The 18,676-nt window shown below is 26.3% G+C and overlaps 1 protein-coding gene and 1 pseudogene across 1 annotated transcript; both read left to right on the top strand.

The window, feature by feature from the left end:
* The first annotated feature begins 7,325 nt into the window (after positions 1 to 7,325).
* Positions 7,326 to 9,702, top strand: LOC107621214 (putative pectinesterase 55; annotated as a pseudogene).
* A 647-nt stretch (positions 9,703 to 10,349) lies between these two features.
* On the top strand, positions 10,350 to 13,658 carry LOC107621215 (wax ester synthase/diacylglycerol acyltransferase 4-like). The gene is made up of 5 exons (XM_021114744.2): positions 10,350 to 10,535; positions 10,781 to 11,338; positions 11,895 to 12,248; positions 12,485 to 12,622; positions 13,504 to 13,658. The coding sequence occupies exons 1-5, from the start codon at positions 10,350 to 10,352 to the stop codon at positions 13,645 to 13,647; spliced, it is 1,380 nt and encodes a 459-aa protein (XP_020970403.2). The 3' UTR covers positions 13,648 to 13,658.
* The last annotated feature ends 5,018 nt before the right edge of the window (positions 13,659 to 18,676 follow it).

Here is an 18,676-nt window from a genome sequence, read left to right as displayed (position 1 = left end):
TAACTAGGTACGTTCCAGTTTTTCCAACAATATTGTTTCTCCTCTTTATAAAAATTATTCACCGTCATTATCATCGTTATTATCTAAATCTAATTTTAGATAGATTTAGAGGACTTTTTAGTCTAAATTCTTTAATTTGCGAGAACAAATTTATTTTAATTATTAGTAAAAGTTATAAATTTTCAATTTTTCTAAATTTTAATATCTCTGTTTTAATGACTTTTTTGAAGTAATTCATCTATGTATATTTTTCTCTATTTTTAAAGTTCTACTATAGTATAATTTAAGAAAGGTAAGATTTATTTCCTTGCCCACTAGATCTAGTCCATAAAAGAGAAAAAACAAAAACAGCACCAAAAAACCAATAACTAACTTTGTTGTTATTTAACATCAGTACAACTACCTCATTTATCCAACTTTGTTGTTTATTGTATATCACTCCTTACTCCTTAGTTGTTAGTTGTTAGTTCATTCCAATATGTTCTAAGTGTTAGCTTTATGTAGAGCTGTTAAAATGGACCAAATATATCGAGTTAATCCGTTTATTTATTTAAATTAGCGAAATTTATTTTTAAAATTAAGTTTATTTAAATTTCGAGTTAAATGGATTGAGCTCTCAAAAAAAAAAATTACGGGTTAAACGAGCTAACCTGTGTGTTAAATGAGATGTCTGTTTATTTTTTTAAATTGCACTTTTAGTTGATATATTTTTCGATTCGATCCGGAAATTTGATTCGTCAACTAAAAAAAAAGTTGTTTGTTTAAAACTTTTGACCTAAAAAAATTTTTTTTGTCAAAATATTTTTTAAAAAATTAAATAAAAGAATAAACGGACCAATTCGTTTAATCTATCAGCCTGACCATAAACACTCCGAACTGAAAAATTATGACCCGCAAATAAAATGAGTTTAAATGGACTGGGCCTAAATGGATTGGGTTGGCCTGTTTGACAATCCTGACTTTATACTTGTTTGATAAATTTCTAATAGTAAAAACAAAAATATTAACCCATTGGCCAGCGGCAAACCCTTAAATGGAGCTCAGTACCGCGACGGATTAGTCATTGACCTGCCGGGTTGGGGGATACCATGGGAAACCAAAAAAAAAAAACAAAAATATTAGACAAACAATTTTTTTTTTGAGAAATTATAATATTAGACCTATATATATATATATATATAATATAAAGAATGTTGTAGATAAATTATACTCATATCTTGATAATTTTTTATTAATATTTAAGTAAATATCTTAATGTATTTTTTATTTATATAAAATATTTTAGATATTTTTTATTAATAATTAATGGTAGATATTATTTTTAAATTCATTTAAAAATAAGGGTCAATAATAAAATTAAATGCGTAGACACATAATCATTAAAAAAAAAAACATTAACTAAAAGTTTAAATGAAACCAGAATATTTTAATTATTACTAGATTAATATTAGACAAAAAAAAAATAAATCCACCTCCATTTAAAAGAAAATTTTCATTTGTTATTGGTCTGTGCTGCAAGCAGACCCACCATAACGTCACATACAATCCAACAAATGGAAACGTATTTATTTATTAAAAAAAATGCAAGATATCCAGTAAATTTAATCACTATAATTAATTATTATTATTATTATTATTATTATTATTATTATTATTATTATTATTATTATATAAAACATATTTATATATAAAATATACATTAATAAAAATGAGTTAAACAATATATATTTATAAACAAATAAATATATAATAGCTAATTTTAACATACAAATAACATTTTTGATATAAAAAAAATGAAAAAATATATTATTTCAAGTCTTAATTAGCTTCAAGTCTTTTTTTAGATGGTTCATACTATATAGTTTCAACTCAAATAAAAGAGTAAAGTTTTTTTTTTAATTTATAATTAATCTCTTTTGATAATATCATCAATAACTAACTACAAATTACAAATTTTATGAAATATAACTAACACACCATAAAATCTCAACCACCAAAATATACCATAAAAAACTATATATAAATTAAATCCAATCATCACACACATTATTCTTAGAATAATGCTCAAAGTGTTTTAACAATAATTTTCACATGAAAATAAAATATTAAGTAATTAATTCCCATGATTAATAATGCTCTAAAATTGAGTAATCTCAACAACAAGGTATTTCCAATTTCAATATTTTGATAATCTAATCAAATAGAAAAAAAATAAGAGTTATATTCTATTTAAAATAGTGTTAAAACTGCTCATAATGTTTTTTTCTTTAGAATTGTTGGTTCTGATCAAATCATTTTTGGAAGTTTATGAAATCCATACTTCCTATCTTATTAATTGTTACTAAATCTAACTTTTAATCTAATTTATTCATTTGAAAATATCATAACTTTGTTTAAAATTGTTATATTTTCCATATCAGCCATCAAATTAATTATCCTATAATTTGTGTATAAATATATGTATAATCTGTTATATTATTTATAATTTTTTCCAATAAACTAAATTTTAATGAGTTATATAGCTCAAATGTCATAGTCTTTCCATACTCATCTAAGAGGTTGCGAGTTTGAGTCTTCTTATTTTTGATAAAAAAAAAATTCAAATTGCATTACATTTAGTTGAATAATTATATGAAATGATTATGATATACGAGTTGTCAAATAAATATTCTCAAAAATATTGTTAATACAAAACATAAACTTTAAATTTAAAATTAATTTACATATTATATAATTAATTTTTAAATAACATATTACTTATTAAAATATATTATATAGTATAAATAATTTATCTATCATCTCACTCTAGTTATACATACGATTAAGATTTTCTAAAGTGAAAAAATTAAAAAAATAATAAAATTAAAAATCAATTATTTTTAAATTAAAATAGTAAAATTTATGTATGATAAAATTAGGTTTAATTACTTTGTTGGTCTCTATAATTTCGCGAAAATTTTAATTAAGTCCCTATATTTTTTTTTAATTGAGTTCTTACACAAATTTTTTTTAATTGGGTTTCTATACTTTTTTTTTCTTTGGATTTTTGGACCAATTTTTTTTTAATTGGGTCCCTATACAATTAAACCAATTACTATCAAGAGGACCTAATTAAAAAAAAAATTGGTGCAGAGACCACATTGAAAAGAAAAAAATATAGAGACCTAATTAAAAAAGTTTGCAAAACTATAAAGACTAATAGAGTAATTAAACCATAAAATTACAAATTCAATTTATTGTACAATTTTGGGTGTGTTTGGCAAACGTGTTGAAAGGGAAGAAGAACATTTAGGTTTCTTGAAAGCGTCAACTTTTAGTTTGGCAAATTTTTTTTATGAAGGCACAAGTGATTTTGTTACCAAAATCACGTTTACAAGAAGTAATAATTCCTACATTTTTTAGCCATGAATACTAACATTTATGTATTTTTTACTAATCTTATCCTTTATGCATGTTATTGTATTATTTATAGAATTTTTGTTATTTGTATTTATATGAGCCTATGAGCTCTATTTTTTTATTATTTATTATTTTTATTTTTTTGTCAACTGTTTGTTTGACATTTTACACTTTTATAATTGTGATTTTTATGTATTATGTTTGTTATTATCTTTTTATAAGAGCAATTTACATAAATAAAATGATTGAAGAAAATTTTTATGCAAATACAACATTGACAAACTACAGACGCAAATGCAACAAACACAATTGTATGTAATCCACGACACCTTCTAACAGAACCCAAATACACGTAATCCGTTATACCTTGTCGTGGATTACATTGAGAACTGAAATACTCATAAACTGCTGCACTCTGTAGCGATTTATGATCATAGGGGCCGAACGGATTATGAAGAGACAAACATTGATAATTTATTTAACAAATTTTTTTTTTCAAACTCAATAATTTATTTAACAAAAGTGTAAATTATTAAACAAACACTTTTTTATAACTGAAATTATTCCTAATTGTTAGATACTTAGATATACTTGTAAAAATCACACTAACAACTTTTTTTTAGCTATAATTGGCTTTTTAACCTTTTTATTAATTTTCGTTAAAAATAATTTTCTTAAATATATTATTATTTTCTTATTTATGTATGATTCTCACTTGAATATATTTGTATAAATATTAAATGAAGTATTTTTCATATAACTGACTTAATAAAGATATTTTCATTTTGTGATAATTTAAACTTAAAAAATATTTTTTAAGAAAATCCTTTAAAATTTATTCAATCGAAAACTAACATTTTAGACTAGACTCAAATTTTAAATTTAACTTTAATTTAAATTACAACAAATTATATTATGTGGTTTAACATATTCTTTTTATTTATAACCGATCTTGGGGTATTAATTTACCTATTATTTTACTATTTTTTTTGTTTTCAAATTATTATTGTCCTTTTTAGTCTCAGTCAAAAAATTATTTTGGTTGATTTTCTGTGAAAATTCTAGTATATATACCAAAAAATATTGAATATATTTCTTTTTATTTTAGAATCACTTTTTTAGATTTTAGACTCTCAGTTGAAAAGATAAGAAATTAATGATCATACGCATGTAACGAACTTGATACGTGTTTTATCTTGTGAATAAAGTAGAATTCAATAAAATAAAAAAAATATAATTAATTAGTTATTTATTAGCTATTTTCTCTTTATTTTTCTGTTTTGGAGTGCATTAAACTACAAGAAATAAAGAAAATTTCTTTATTTTATTTTAATCTTTTTTGTGTTCATTTTTTTCTCAAAAGAATGTGTTGTTTTTGTGAGTAGACATATGTCCATTGGAATTCATAGCGCCAAGAGAAAAATGTTCATAAACCGCTACACCCCTTTAATTTATGTGATGTCAGATTTTCAACGTAATCTACAACATGGTGTAGCAGATTACGTATATTTGGGATCTACTAGAGGGTATCGCGAATTATATACAATTTGTTTGTTGTATTTGTATTTAGAGTTTGTCAATGTTGTATTTACATAAAAAAAAATTTTCAATCATTTTATTTATGTAAATTATCTTTTTTATAATATGATTTATGGATCCTATTAGATAAAAAAAATTAAACATAAATAATAATAATAGTAAAAAATTATAGCATACTAAAAAAGAGTACGAAAAGTACTAAAAATATACTATATAAAAAACATCATCAAAAATTTTTAAATTTATTTCAATCACTACAAAGTAAATTTTAATTTTTTTATTATTTTTAGTACTCTCTTTTATAATTGTAATTATCGTATACTATGTTTTAGTGTAATTTTTTTATAATATAAATTATGATTCTATTAAAAAAGATAAATTAAATAAAAAATTAATTATAGATAATAATAAAATCATAAACGTTAAATTTCAATAATATTAAGAATAAGATTATTAAGAGTAATAGAATAAAAGTACCATGTAAAAAAACTACTAAATTAACATTCTCACATTAATAGTTAAAAAATGTAACATATTTGATTATATATATATCTAAAATTTATAGTTTTTATTTTTATTTAAAAATATATTTTATCTATTTTTATATGTTATTTTTATTTTAGTAAGTAAATATTAATTTTATTATAAAATTAACTAATAAGATTTATTCAAATATCTAAATTAAAATGATAGGATCATATAAAACATTATTTAAGTTGATATCTATTTTAATAATTTTTTATCTAAAAATGATTTTGAATAGTATAAGTTAAACAACACTTATTTTACTATAATCTATTTTAATATAAAAATGATCAAACATAAATCACTTTAATACAAACTAACTTTTTATCAAAATCAAATTTATAAAATCACTTTTATGCAAATTCTCATTGATAAACTTTAATCTAAACACACATAAAATATTGTGAAATGAATTTCATTTTTTTCATTCTCTCGTAACAAAATAAATCGTAAATAAAACAATTATAATTTAAGAACGGGGAATAAGGGAATTAACTAAACTTATTCTGTATTAGATCACAAAAATTCTTTCAAAAAGAGAAAACAAAAAAAATAAAAAATAAAAACCTTGAAAGTAAAGTTGTTTCACTTCCCACTTCCCACATATATGCCAACCTTTCAGGTATTATAATATGTACAATGGGTTATTAAGTTACAAAATGAACATCCCCGTACTATCTAGAATAACCATTCGAGTACTAGTAATAATAAACATCTTCAGCTGATGGAAAAAGATAATACTAATAATTATATCTTTAATATTCCCTAAACCTGTATTGTACACATTGTATAAATATTTCATTGGCTCCTTGTACTTTCCCAAATTTTAATTAGCCATGTCAAAAAGCAATTCAAATTCTTATTTTTATTTTATTTTATTTCTAAGTCAATGTTCTTATTCAAACCAATTATCATCATTTTTTAATTATGGAAGTCAATTATGCGAAAATAACATAACATAACTAACATTCTCTTTTTTTTTTTTTAATTGTTCATAATATTTTTTAATTTAATAAATTAAAAATTAATTTCTTGTAAATTTAAATTTTATTTAAAAATTTATCTCTTAAATTGAATATTGCCGGCCCAAATTTTGCTTTAAAAAATCCATCACTATCATTTAATGAGAATGTAAACACAATACTCATTAGGGTAAGCTAAAAACGATTATACCTAATGCGACCATTTCGGTAAAGTACCATAACATCATATGTATGTTTCAATTTTTAGTAAATTAAATATGGAATATTATCATATGTCATGGTCTACAATACTAAAATTAGTAAAATACCATAATATCATCTGATTGTACCACCTTTTCTCCCGTCTCTTAATTATTCCAACCAACTAAAATACAAATCTCTTTTAACTTTTCTTAAATCCTAACACTTCCTACTAAAAAAAAGAAAATTTTGACTAAAGCAACAAATACTTCTTTTTTTTTAAGTTAAAAAATTATGGTTAAGATATAAGTTTATTATTAATTTTTGAAATTATTAATTTTAAATTAGTTATCATATCTTTAGAATTTTAATATTTAAATCAAATATAATTCAATCCAATAAAATCAAATATAATTTAAATTAGTTATTTTATTTTTAGAAGAGTTAAATTAAATTATCTTATCTTATATTTAGAAGAGTTAAATTAAGTTATCTTATCTTTTAGTTAATTTTGTATGAGTCTATTTAAACACTTTTAGTTCAGTTGTTTTATGCATGTTTTCTTAGTGTGAAAAAGTGTTCTTAGTGTAAAAAAGTGAGCTGAGTGATTTGCTTGCTTGTTGCATAAAGAAGTCTAGAGGATTCAATACTAAAGTAATTCTGTGTGCTAATCTCTTTCAATTTTCATCCCTTTGATTTATGTTGACAATGACAGGTTCTTTGAAGGTATAGTATTCTTTTTCTTATTTCCTTTCCAACCATTTCATTAAATAATGCTTTAAATTTATTAAACCCCCTAAACTTTCAATAACTTCTTTATCATACCTCCTATAAAATCTCATACACTCGGAATAAAATTGTTTCTAATATAAAAAACTTACATGTTAAATTGAAAAATAAAAAGTTCCTTCCAAAATCCATAAATATTAAATACATGATCATCACTTCATTCCTTAATTCCACTACCAAATATATTGTTGTCACCTCTTCTTCTCTACTTCTTATATCTATATACAAAAAACTTGAATTTGATTCCAACTATTAACACAGGTGTTGAATTCATTGAAGATGTTGCAATTTTTTGTTCGTTGGTGGATTTGTGTGTTTGTGCTGTTAAATTTAGGAGCTATTAATGGTCAGAATTACCGAACTGTTAGAAACAAAATCCTTCCATTCAGCAAAATTGTTGTGGATTCTTTGGGACATGGCAACTTTTTTACAATTCAATCTGCCATTGATTTTGTCCCTTCCAACAATAAGTATTGGGTTTTAATTAATGTGAAGGCTGGTATTTACAGGTAATAAATTCAATATTCAACTCTAGATGTACTTTAGATACAATCTCCGGAGAAACTATAGACACATCTGGCTTTCCATATATGAACATTTATTGCCTTCATTCAGCATGTTGCAAAATAAGAAAAGAGTCTCATTTTTAATTTATGCTTTCATATTGCCTTGTTATTGATACATCATACAACTACTGTACCACAAATAAGTAGTTCCATTCGAAACGATAATTAGTTGTAGTTTGCCTTGCATCCTCGAAAAACTGTCCAACAGAATAGTCTGATAAATAATAATTAGAAAAAATATGAGACGAACTAATATACAGTGATCATAATCATAATAAAATTTACTACCTAATTCACTATTTACTATTATTTTCAGTTGTAGTATGTAACTCTTTTATTTAATTTGACTTAAGAAATTTGGTATTACAGGGAAAAAGTGACGATTCTAAGTGATAAACCATACATAATATTGAAGGGAAGTGGAAAGATGAAAACGTGGGTTGAATGGGATGACCATAATACAACTGCTCAGAGCCCCACCTTCCAATCCAATGCTGATAATATCGTCGTCAAATCTATCTCTTTTAGGGTAACTAACCATAATTAATTAATCAATTAATTAATTAATTATTATATCATTCTCTGCCTATTTTAATTAATCCATCTATTTTTTGTGAAACAGAATACATATAACAATCCAATAAATACGAACCCCAGAGTTCCTGCAGTAGCTGCAATGATAAGCGGAGACAAGTCTTACTTTTATAGAGTTGGATTCTTCGGATTGCAAGATACTTTGTGGGATAATCATGGAAAACATTATTATAAACTTTGTACTATTCAAGGTGCCGTTGATTTTATCTTCGGTGCTGGCCAGTCATTGTTTGAGGTAATTGAATTTCTTTAAAATATAAAAGGTGCATGCTATAGTATTTATTATTATCGTTAAAATAACGTTTTTTAGTAGTAAGAGCATCTTTAATGCTTAATTTTAATTTAATTTTATTTTAAGTCTTATAAATGCTACATAAATATTTATAGAATTATATATATTAAAAATTGATTTGAGATTTAATGTGTTATATATATATATATATATATATATATATATAATTTTAATAATATTTTTTAAATAATGTTAAAATTGTTTAGCCACGGTAACATAAAAATAGATTGAATGAGAATTGATGATTAATTAAATGTATTATTGTGTTGGTAATGACAGAGGTGTGGCATAAATGTAATTGGAAGGGAATTAGGAGAAGGATTTATAGGATATATAACAGCGCAAGGGAGAGAAAATCCAGGAGATTCAAATGGGTTTGTGTTCAATAATTGTAATGTATTTGGAGATGGTTCTACTTTTTTGGGAAGACCCTGGAGACCTTATGCCAGAGTTCTTTTCTACAATACAAGTATGGCCAACATTATTCAACCCGCTGGTTGGGATCCATGGGATTCCTCTCAACATGAGTAAGACTTTATGTCTCTATCACTATACTAATCATCTTATTAACAACATTATTAATTCATGTTAAATACAAAACAAAAATATTAATGTATAAAATATTTTTTTTTTTAGGAATAACATTACGTTTGCAGAGTATGGCAATTTTGGACCAGGTTCTGATACCTCCAAACGAGTTAATTGGATTACAAAATTGGATTTAGAGACGGTTAATATGATGACAAGTACGAGTTTCATAGACTCTGAAGGATGGCTTGATCTCAACCAACGGTTTTAAAAAAAACAACAACATTGTCAATACCATTTTAGATAGAATATAACTCGTTATTATTTTATTAGATTATTAAAAAATTAAAATTAGAAATACTTTCTTATTGAAAATTGAGATTACTCATTTTTTTTAAATTATTAATTTTAGCAATTAATTCTATAAATATTTATCACAACACACCTATATTATACATTCATTTACACAACACTAAAAGATTTTTTTTTTTCAATACTTAGTGTATTTACCAAGGTTCAAATCCGGAAGCAGCTTAATTAAAAAGTACATAAATAGCCATTAAGAGAAATTTTTTTTTTTATCTTAGAACTCTCTTTGTATTTATAGAACTAAAGGGATATATACCTAAAAATTAAAAGAAGCCCACATTTTTTTATATCTTTAATAATGGAGGCACTATTAATATTTTGGCCCACAATTTGAAACCAAACCTAAAAATAGATAAAGCCTAAATCTACAAAAATTTATATATTAATAAAAATAATTATACATGAATCTCAACTCTCTACTTAAAATATTAATAATAGAGATAAATTTAAAATATTGAAAATAAAAATAAAAACATATTAAACGTGAGGTATTCACCAACATGAGAAACCTTCTCGATATAAATACATGTTTGTCTTCTTTTTCTTCAAAATAATTTGGATTGAAAAAAAAAAACATAAAAAAATATGAGTGAGTTTGAGAAAGATGCTCCAATGGCGGTGAGTCCAATATCGAGTTACCTCAACTCCTCTGCCTATAACGTATCTATAATGGTGGTTTTTGAGTCTCAGATTCCAATTGATGAATCAAAGGTCATGCAAATGCTTGGAGACGTGTTTGTTCCCCTCAACAAACGTTTCTCTTCTATCATGGTAAATTCTATTATTATTAGGTGAGAACTCAGGTGAAGTCGACTTTACGTGAAGTTGATACCTGAGAGCCGTTGGATGAAAATTTAGTCAAATCAGTCAAATCGTCTAAAGGCTCTCAGCTATCAACTTCAAGTGAAGTCGACTTCACCTGAGTTTTCACCTTATTATTATTTGAAAAATAAATAATTTTTTAGAGACGAATTTGACTATTTATCCTATTTTTAACGGAATAACAAATTTATCAAATTGAAGACAAAAAAGGAAAGAAGCAATGGAAACAAGTTGATGTGAATCTAAAAGAACACATGAAGATTCCAATATTTGCAAAGAAGGGTGTGAAATTCTATGATGAAGAATTTGATGAATACATGTCAAAGATAGGAGGTGAAAAATTAGCACAAGATAAACCACTTTGGGAAGTGCATCTAATTAAGTATCCAACAAGGAAAAACAATGCTGCGGGTACATCGGTAGTTAAGTTACACCATTCCTTAGGAGATGGCTACACCCTAATGGGGTCATTGCTTTCATGTGTCAAAAGAGTTGATGATCCTTCAATTCCCATAACCTTTCCTTCAAGCCATGCAACAACTTCATCTATTAAGAGATTACCTGAATCCATCTTTTCAATGTTTAAAAGTGCATCTGATTTTGGATGGAACATATTAAGAGGTTCAAATTTTATTGTTGATGATCAATCACCAATAAGGCCAGAGAATAAGGAATTCAAACATGGTTTTGGTATCTCAAATGTCACTCTCTCTTTGGATAGCTTTAAAGTGGTAAAAAATAAGCTCAAAGTGGTAAGTGTTTTTCTTTCTCTTCTTCTTTTTTTTTCCTGAAGAGAAATTATGGTTTGCAAACACTTATATATTCTATTTTCTAATAATTATAGTATTTTTTTAATAAAAAAAATACTTGCTTCCCAAATTGCACTCGTAACATAGGTGGTTGCTCAAAACTGTCGCAAAAGAGTTTTCATAACAATATGAAATAGCTGTAAATTAGTTTAGTGGCGATTTGTAATCCAAAATACTGTTGTTTGTCAAAATTGTTGTAGACTTGTTAGTGTAATATTTTTTACTAGAAAAATTGAGACAAAGTTGTTAACATTCATTTGAAAATTTATTATTTTAAATAAATTAAATACTTAATTACTATGTATTATTATTATTATTATTATTATTATTATTATTATTATTATTATTATTATTATTATTATATTGAACACATACTTGTGAAAAATTAATTTATTTATATTACGGTAATTTATTTAACAAAGTATATTATTTTTTCCTTAAGAAAAGGTTATATTGTTAATGATAATAAATATAACTCTTTATATTGTTAATGATCCAGACCACAAATGATACCCTAGTTGGCATGATCTTCCTGGGAATAAGGTTATATATGGAAGCAAAGAGTTATGAATCAAGAAAAACACAAGCAACAGCAATAGTGATGCTTAATGCAAGAAAAATTAGAGCTTACAAATCAGTGGAGGAGATGCTTCAAACTAATTCAGACACTTCATGGGGGAATCGATTTCATTCCCTCCACCTTCCAATACCCAAATTAAGCGATGCCAATACATGCAACCCACTTGACTTTGTTTTGGAGGCCCACAAAATCATTATTGGGCTCAGAAATTCTTCGGTCCTTCCTTTAAGCGGTTTGATTTTGCGGATGCTGGACAAAATTAAAGGCACAGAGGTTTGTTGTAGCTCAACATTTCTTGTCCAACAAAAAAAATAGTTTTATTTTGAGTAAACCTCAAATTAGTTAACCAACTCGAATTGGTTAAATGGTCAACTCACTTATCTATTTAATCAAGTGTCAGAATTTAAATTTTATTTTATAAATACAATAATATATTAACCAACGATAAACCCTTAAATGAATTCATCTTTAACGGGTTAATTTATTTAATGTTATTGAATAATTTTCAGGCAGCAGCAAAACATGCTTACAAGACGGTGGCAAATTCAAGTGTTATAATCTCAAATGTGGTTGGACCTGTGGAACAAGTGGCTTTGGCTAATCATCCCATTAAACGATTTTATTTTACAGCAACTGGTCTACCTACTGTGCGTTCACTTCTAATCTCTTCTTCATCTTAAACTATACATAAAATAAAAGATATGTGCAAGATAAAATGGACTATAATAAAACAAAGTAAAAAAAAAAAACGTATTTTTTTATTTAAAATTTGTCAAAAGTTTTAAAATACTCTTAAATTTTATTTTATTTTAATTTTATTTTAAAAAAATTTTATTTGTATCAAATGTACCTTAACAGTTAAATGGACTAATCCAATAATAAAATATTTTTTTAGATAAAATAAAAGATTTGTACAAGATAAAATGGACTACAATAAAACAAAGTAAAAAAAAGGTATATTTTAATTTAAAATCTGTTAAAAATTTTAAAATACTCTTAAATTTTATTTTATTTTAATTTTATTTTAAAAAAAATTTATTTGTATCAAATGTACTTGACAGTTAAATTATCAAAAAATTAGGACTAATCCAATAATAATACTTGAAAACTACTAATTAAGAGTGAATAACAGAATTTTGTATTTAGTTTGTTTGTGCTAAAGGTTTTTTTGGAAAGTTGTTGGTTTATTGTTATATCGATTCTAAATTTTTTAAAAAATTAGGTGACATGAGTATATTTAAAATAAATATTTTTTTTAGATAAAATAAAAATAAAATAAAATGTAAAAATATTTTTTATTTTTTTTAAATTTAAGGGATAAAAAGTATATTTTTTGAAAAACTTTAATGAAAATTCACAACCCAAAATAGAAATTTAGGAGTATAAAATTTAAATTAAATAAATAAAAATGATATGCAGACTTTTTAAAGAAGTAAGTAGGACATTAAAATATTATATTATATAATTTTTTAGTACGTATCATAAATACTAACATGATAAATGATATTGTTTCGAAAAACACATGCAGAGCCTGAGTGTGACAATATTAAGTTACATGGGGAACATACACATTGCATTTGGAGTGGATAAAGGAGTGATAGATGAACACCAACTGCTTTCATGTTTTGAAACTGCTAAGGAGATGATTTTCAATGCAGCAAATAAAATATGATTTTGTTTTACACATATTTTATTTGTTTTACAAAATTGGAAATGCATTATGCTCTCTTATTGTATAAGTCTATTCTTATGTTACAATAAAATATTGAGCAAAACTTTAATTTATACAAGTGGCAGCATTTAATTTATTGGGTGTGATATTTTCTTTTATTTAGGTTTTTTGTGGCCAGTAGCTAGCCGTGGTAATAGATAGGATAGGGTAGAATTTGGAATCAACCCTAATGCTATTCGCGAATTGAAATTTTTATATAAACTCAATTTTATCTTATTCGTAAGTTAAGAATATCTCAACCCTAACTCTATTTGTTTAACTGTTTTTAATTCGTGAGTATCTAATTTTATTCGCGGGTTACAAAAAAGATACAATATTATTATATAAATTGATAATAATTTAATATAGAAAATTCATTCGGAAGAGGAATCCGAATCCTATAAGAATCGTATGGACTCTTATCAAAGAAAAACAGGATTAACTGAAGCTGTTCAAATAGGCACAGGTTAACTAAACGGGATTTCTATAGCAATTAGGATCATGGATTTTCAGTTTATGGGGGGTAGTATGGATCTGTAGTAGGCGAGAAAATAGCCCGTTTAGTCGAACATGTCAACTTTTACCTCTTATTCTAGTATGTGCGTCCGGAGGAGCACGTATGCAAGAAGGAAGTTTGAGTTTGATGTAAATGGCTAAAATATCTGCTGCTTTATATGAGTATCAAAAAAATAAAAGGTTATTTTATGTACCCATCCTTACATCTCTTACTACTGGTGGGGTGACCGCCAGTTTCGGCATGTTGGGCGATATCATTATTGCCGAACCCGATGCTTACATTGCATTTGCGGGTAAAAAAGTAATTGAACAAACGTTGAATACGACAATACTCAAAGGTTCACAAGTAGCTGAATATTTATTCTAAAATGGCTTATTTGATTCAATCGTATCGCGTAATCCTTTAAAAGGGGTTTTAAGTGAGTTATTTCAACTTCATGCTTTCTTCCCTTTGTGAAAAATTAAAAAAAAAAGTATTAAATTATCAATTAATGATCTTCTTTTAGTGACTAAGGATCTTTTACATTTAGTAAAAGGTTTTTTTTTCAACATCCACTTAAAACGTATTTTTATACAAGTATATAACATATACATATATAAAGTGCGGGTTGGTCGGGTAGGATTGAGGTTCAACCCGTACCTTAACGGTGCACATGACACGGTCCGGCTCAAAGATCCGGTCAGGACCCGAATACTTTAAGGCTAATTTAATGTGATTTCACCGAATTTAAGGACGGATAAGGGTATTAAAAATAGACCCAGTCATTGTTTAGGGTCGGGTCCGGGTCAAGACGAACCCAGCTTCACCCGACTCATGTGCATCCTAGGAGAACTAAAAAAGGTATATATGTTTTAAATTAATTACAATATTTTGTTATATTAATTATAGAGGAGTGACAGGGTCAGCAGGTATTGTGATTTGTAGCCATTAATTAGCCATCACTTGTGTTTTTAATTGTGTGAGATTACATCTAATGGTGTGAGATTACTCACTTTTCTTTTGCTGGTTAAGTGTTGGCCAGATTTTAATAAAAATGCTGGCCCTCTAGACTTTCTCTTAATTATAAGCTTATTATTTTGTTTTTTGTTAAAGTAGGAAATAGATCAAAGAAGCATAAAATTAGAATTTATGGACAAATACAAGTTCAAGTATGGTTGTTAACTTCTCTATAACAAGTATTTTTTTCTTGTTTATAAATGAGTATATCATAATTTTTTGACATAAAGTTTATCAAGATCCAGACTTCACCTAGTCGAGACACGGTTTTAGTGTGGTGCGAAAGTAGTGTGATTTTATCGGATCTAAGGTCGGGTAAGGATTTCAAAAATAGACTTGATCATTATTTAGGGTCGAGTTCGAGTTAAGACAAACCCGATTTCACACGATCCCATGTGCACCCTTACCGCACCCTACTCAATCTGCATGAGAACTCTACCCGCACCTTATCCTATCTGCTGCGGATCGAATTGGCAACTCTATTCGACTAAATAGGGTCGGATTAAATACCCACGAGTACAATGTATGTTGCCGCTCCTAACAGTAGCTTTTCTTTTTGTTTGTTTGTTTTTTTTTTTTTAACATTAACACTGTGTTATGTTATTGTGTTGATCACTTCACCTTTTTTTTTTTAGCTTTTATGAGGATAAATTATCTGGGAAAAAAATGAAATGAAGAAGAGCCTCGATGAATTTGGTTTGGATATAGAAAATTTGATTAACATTGAGTTGGGAAGATGAAGGTAGTTTTGTCCAAAAAATAGAAAAAAGACGATTTTAAATAAAATTCAATGTTTGAGTTGATTGTAAATACAAAAATATTTTAGAGAAAATTTTTTATTTTCGGTCAAAGTTACCGAAGCTAAAATCCTACTTAGTCTTTATTTATAATATTAACTACTAATTTGTTTTTCAAAAAATTTAACTGTTGACAAAAAAAATTTACAAAATAATTCTTAAAGAATGATTTGAAAATATGACAAGAAGAACTAATAAATATTATATTTTTTTATAAGTAATAAAAAAAATTTTATATTTAACAAACAAATTATTTATTTTATCTATTTTGTGACAATATTTAAATAAATATTTAGAAGGTATACAAAAAAAATTTGAAATAAAATTTGAATTTCAGATTTTTCTTTTTATTTTTCAAAAAAAATGGTCATTCACAATAATATTTTAAATTACTTGACAAAAAATTATTAAATTTTAAAGATAAAAATATTTTATTTTTTAATAATAATTACAAAAATTTGTATCAAAATTTAATTTCTAAAATTTTTTTTAGAATTTATATTTAAGCTAGTTCTTTTTATCGCGTTTTTAAATCTTTTAAAAACTTATTTATTATTAGCATTTTTAAAATTTTTTTTATTAACAATGTAAACTTTTAAATACTATTTTAATAATTTATTATTTTTATATTTTTTAATGTATTTGTATCTCACTTATCCATATCAGTTATCTTGAGTCATAAAACATACTTAAAACGTGAGGAGAGAGTGAGAAACATATACCTAAAATGTATAAATAGCCAACATATTTTTAATGTTAATAGACATTGTTTGATCTTTACATATAAGTGATTTTTAGAGTAAACACTAAATTGAATTTCAGATTAATTATTTTATTCTAAAAAAAAAATATTACTTTAAAATTTTTTAAACATTACTCCCGTTGAACAAATTATTCTTCTATTATTTTGAAAGGAGAAAATTTTGTTTTATAATAGTACTTTTACTTAATTGTCTTATAGTTAAATTTTTAAAATTTTATTTATTCAACACTTACATAAAAAATTTGACTGAGAAGATGGGTGAATTAACCTGTTTAACAGGAATTAGAGACTTTAAAGTATTAAGAATTTATATATGAATTATTGTTACTATTGTTATTGGTTTGTCTTGTGCTCATCCTAGCCTTTATATTCTTGTTGGTCCATCTAACAGGATTTTTTCCATCTTTAAATTCTTTGTATTTATAAAACTAAAGGGATATATACCTAAAATTTACAAGTAGCCAACATATATTTATATCTTTAATAATGAGGGTAATTTTTTAGTCTTGACATATAAATAATGTGCCAGCTATATGTAACATAGAGATTTATGTAGAAGATAACAAAGAAAATAAATTTAGAATACAACTTTAGGATCTTCACTCAAAATTAAGTAAAGAAGCTAGAAATTTAACAAAGAGCATACAACTTTATAATCCTTACTCAAAATTCATTCACCAATAAACTTAATAATTTGTTATAAAAGAATCATAGATCAATTGTAAGTGTTAGAAACAAGAAAGAGTAATCTGAAAAGTGTATTATTGAGTTGTGATAAAAAGGTACAATATACAAGGGGTATTTATAGGTGCTAAATGAATCAAAGTAATAAAGACATAGAATCCTACAATTAATGTACAGATATACTATATAAATATAGACGATACTAATTGATTCTAATGATTCTCTAACATCCCCCCTCAAACTCAAGTGGGAGCTAAGGATACCAACTTGAGTTTGGATAACAAAGTCCGGAAACGAGTCGGGTAATGAGCTTTTGTGAAGATATCAGTAGTCTGATCTAGTGTTCCAACATCAATGAGACGAACAGCATCAATAAGGATACGTTGCCGAACAAAGTGACAATCAATCTCAATGTGTTTGGTGCGTTCATGAAACACATCATTATGGGCGATCTGAATAGCACTGCGGTTATCACAAAAAACATCAGTAGGGGACGACTGAGGAGCACCCAAATCTTCGAGAAGCCAACGAACCGAGATAACTTCAGCAGTGGTGTCAGCGAGGGCACAGTACTCAGCTTCTGTGCTTGAGCGAGCAGTGAACGTTTGCTTCTTAACACGCCAAGAAATGAGAGCGTCGCCAAGAAACAAACAGTAACCAGTAGTAGAACGACGATCAGTGTGATCACCAACCCAATCAGCATCGGAGTAAGCCTGAAGAGACAAAGAGGAATGGGCAGAAAAATAAAGGCCATGAAATAGAGTGCCTTTGATGTAGCGAAGAATGCGAAGAACTGCCGCTTAGTGAGTAGTACGAGGAGCTGACAAGAACTGGCTAAGTACATGAACCGGATAGGTGATGTCTGGTCGGGTGACAGTCAAATAGACGAGACCGCCAACTAACTGTCGATAGAGAGTTGGATTATCCAAAACAGTGCCATCCATAGGGGTAAATCGAACATTAGGCTCAAGAGGAGTAGACTCAGTGCGACTATCTGGAATCCCAGCGCGAACAAGAAGATCTGAAGCATACTTAGCCTGAGAGAGATAGATGCCATAATCGGTGGAGATGACCTCGAGACCAAGAAAATAGCTGAGAGAACCAAGATCTTTCATCTCAAAGGTACGGTGAAGTGAGCCTTGAGATCAGAGATACCATCAACATCTTCCTCAGTAATGATCATGTCATCAACATATAAAAGTAGAAGAACAACTCCACGTTCGCTTTTATGAA

Source organism: Arachis ipaensis, chromosome B10 (genome assembly GCF_059453495.1).
Source record: "Arachis ipaensis isolate K30076 ecotype BB chromosome B10, ASM5945349v1, whole genome shotgun sequence".
Lineage (NCBI taxonomy): Eukaryota > Viridiplantae > Streptophyta > Magnoliopsida > Fabales > Fabaceae > Arachis > Arachis ipaensis.
The sequence above is the reverse complement of the archived record's forward strand: the minus strand, read 5'-3'. Positions and strand labels throughout refer to the sequence as shown.